We start from the raw sequence: 1705 nt of genomic DNA, 5'->3' as shown, positions 1-1705 counted from the left end.
AACTAGCAGAACGCTAAGTCCCAGTATATAAAGAGAGCTCCTGTATTCACAACTTTTTCAATACCCTGACAGTTTGCTATCAATAAAATAAAACACAACTCAGTTTTATGGTTTAATTGCGTTTATTTTTATTTGATGTTATTGCATGCAGGAGACTGTGGGGGGTATTTAATAAACAATTATCTCATAAACACTGGAAATTGTAGAGATGTTTGTTTAAAAAAAGAGATAAATATCTATTCTCCGTACCCTCCCACACCTGAAGAAGACATATTTATCTCTTAATTTAAACTAACATCTCCAGAAAACATAAATGTCAAATTTTCCAGCTTTTATGAGATAATTGCTTATTAAATATCCCTGTGAGCTTTCATCTTCTCACTATTACATACATGGTAGGGACAGGACCATGCGGCAATGTATCGTCAGGTCCAGGTAGAGAAGTGGGGGCAGGTCCATGCTGCTCAATGGTGGCCGGTCCATCCTGCACGGTGGTGGCAGGTCCACGCTGCAATATGGTGGCAGGTTCATGCTGCACGGAGGAGGCAGGTTCATGCTGCACGGAGGAGGCAGGTTCATGCTGCACGGAGGATAAATAGAGCAAAAATACCAGCGCAATGAGTTGTTTTGACCAAAGTATTGATAGGAAACAGTTGGATCAGTTAATCAGTATCTTTATTTTACTTACTGGGTATAAAATAATATTGTTAAAACATTACTAAAAACCGTAATAGAGACTAAAATAGTCAATACAGCATATAAATAAAAAATGAGGAAAACATTAGTTAATCCTGTATGGCTCTGGAGTAATCAAAATATTAGGTTTTGCTGATAGGAACAGTACCTGCATGGTGGTGGCAGGTCCACGCTGCAATATGGTGTCAGGTTCATGCTGCACGGTGGTGGCAGGTTCATGCTGCACGGAGGAGGCAGGTTCATGCTGCATGGAGGAGGCAGGTTCATGCTGCACGGAGGAGGCAGATTCATGCTGCACATTGGTGGCAGGTCCATGCTGCACGGAGGTGGCAGGTTCATGCTGCACAGCGGTGGCAGGTTCTTGCTGCACGGCAGTGGCTGGTTCATGCTGCACGGTGGTGGCAGGTTCATGTGGCGCTGTGGTGTCAGGAGCAGGCGGCGATGGTGTGCCATGTCCAATTTACGCAATTGTTCCAGCTTCATGCTGCACGGTGGTGGCAGGAGAATGCTGCCCGGTGGTTTCTGGTCGATGCTGCGCGGTGGTGGCATGGCTACAGGAGGCAACATTGTCGCCTCTCACTGCAGATATGGCAGTAAACTGCCTGGAGGAGAGCTTATCTAGCTACAGGGGCCATGAGCCAGTGACATCACAATTGTGCTGACATCACAATGAAGTGTAGATCACATGCAAGAGAACAAGGTCATTGTCCATTAACTAACAATATTGCCTGGGGTTGTAGGCTTAAATGAATTGATCAATACATGAACTAAAACGCCACTGTTTGTTAGAAAATATAGTGAGTGCAGAGCCCCTGGGATTTCTATTTAAACACTGTGGTCACATACTGTGTAGCACCCCAAATATAGGAATACAGTAGGTGAGTGCCGTGGAATAGTGCTTTCTGTTTATTAGATTCATTTTTAAATTCATCTTTTTGTGATCACATTTCCTCATGCACCCTGTTTAGTTTAGCTTTATTCTGCCCCCCTTTGCTGCTCCATATGTACA

At 44.0% G+C, this 1705-nt stretch overlaps 1 protein-coding gene across 1 annotated transcript; it reads right to left on the bottom strand.

Moving 5' to 3' along the window:
• Positions 1-384: 384 nt before the first annotated feature.
• LOC134968645 (cornifin-B-like) lies at positions 385-1263 on the bottom strand. The gene is made up of 2 exons (XM_063944171.1): positions 845-1263; positions 385-580 (listed from the first exon to the last, which is right to left on the bottom strand). The coding sequence occupies exons 1-2, from the start codon at positions 1261-1263 to the stop codon at positions 385-387; spliced, it is 615 nt and encodes a 204-aa protein (XP_063800241.1).
• Positions 1264-1705: the final 442 nt, after the last annotated feature.

This window comes from Pseudophryne corroboree, chromosome 11, assembly GCF_028390025.1.
Source record: "Pseudophryne corroboree isolate aPseCor3 chromosome 11, aPseCor3.hap2, whole genome shotgun sequence".
Taxonomy (NCBI): domain Eukaryota; kingdom Metazoa; phylum Chordata; class Amphibia; order Anura; family Myobatrachidae; genus Pseudophryne; species Pseudophryne corroboree.
This window is presented reverse-complemented; position numbering and strand designations above follow the sequence as displayed.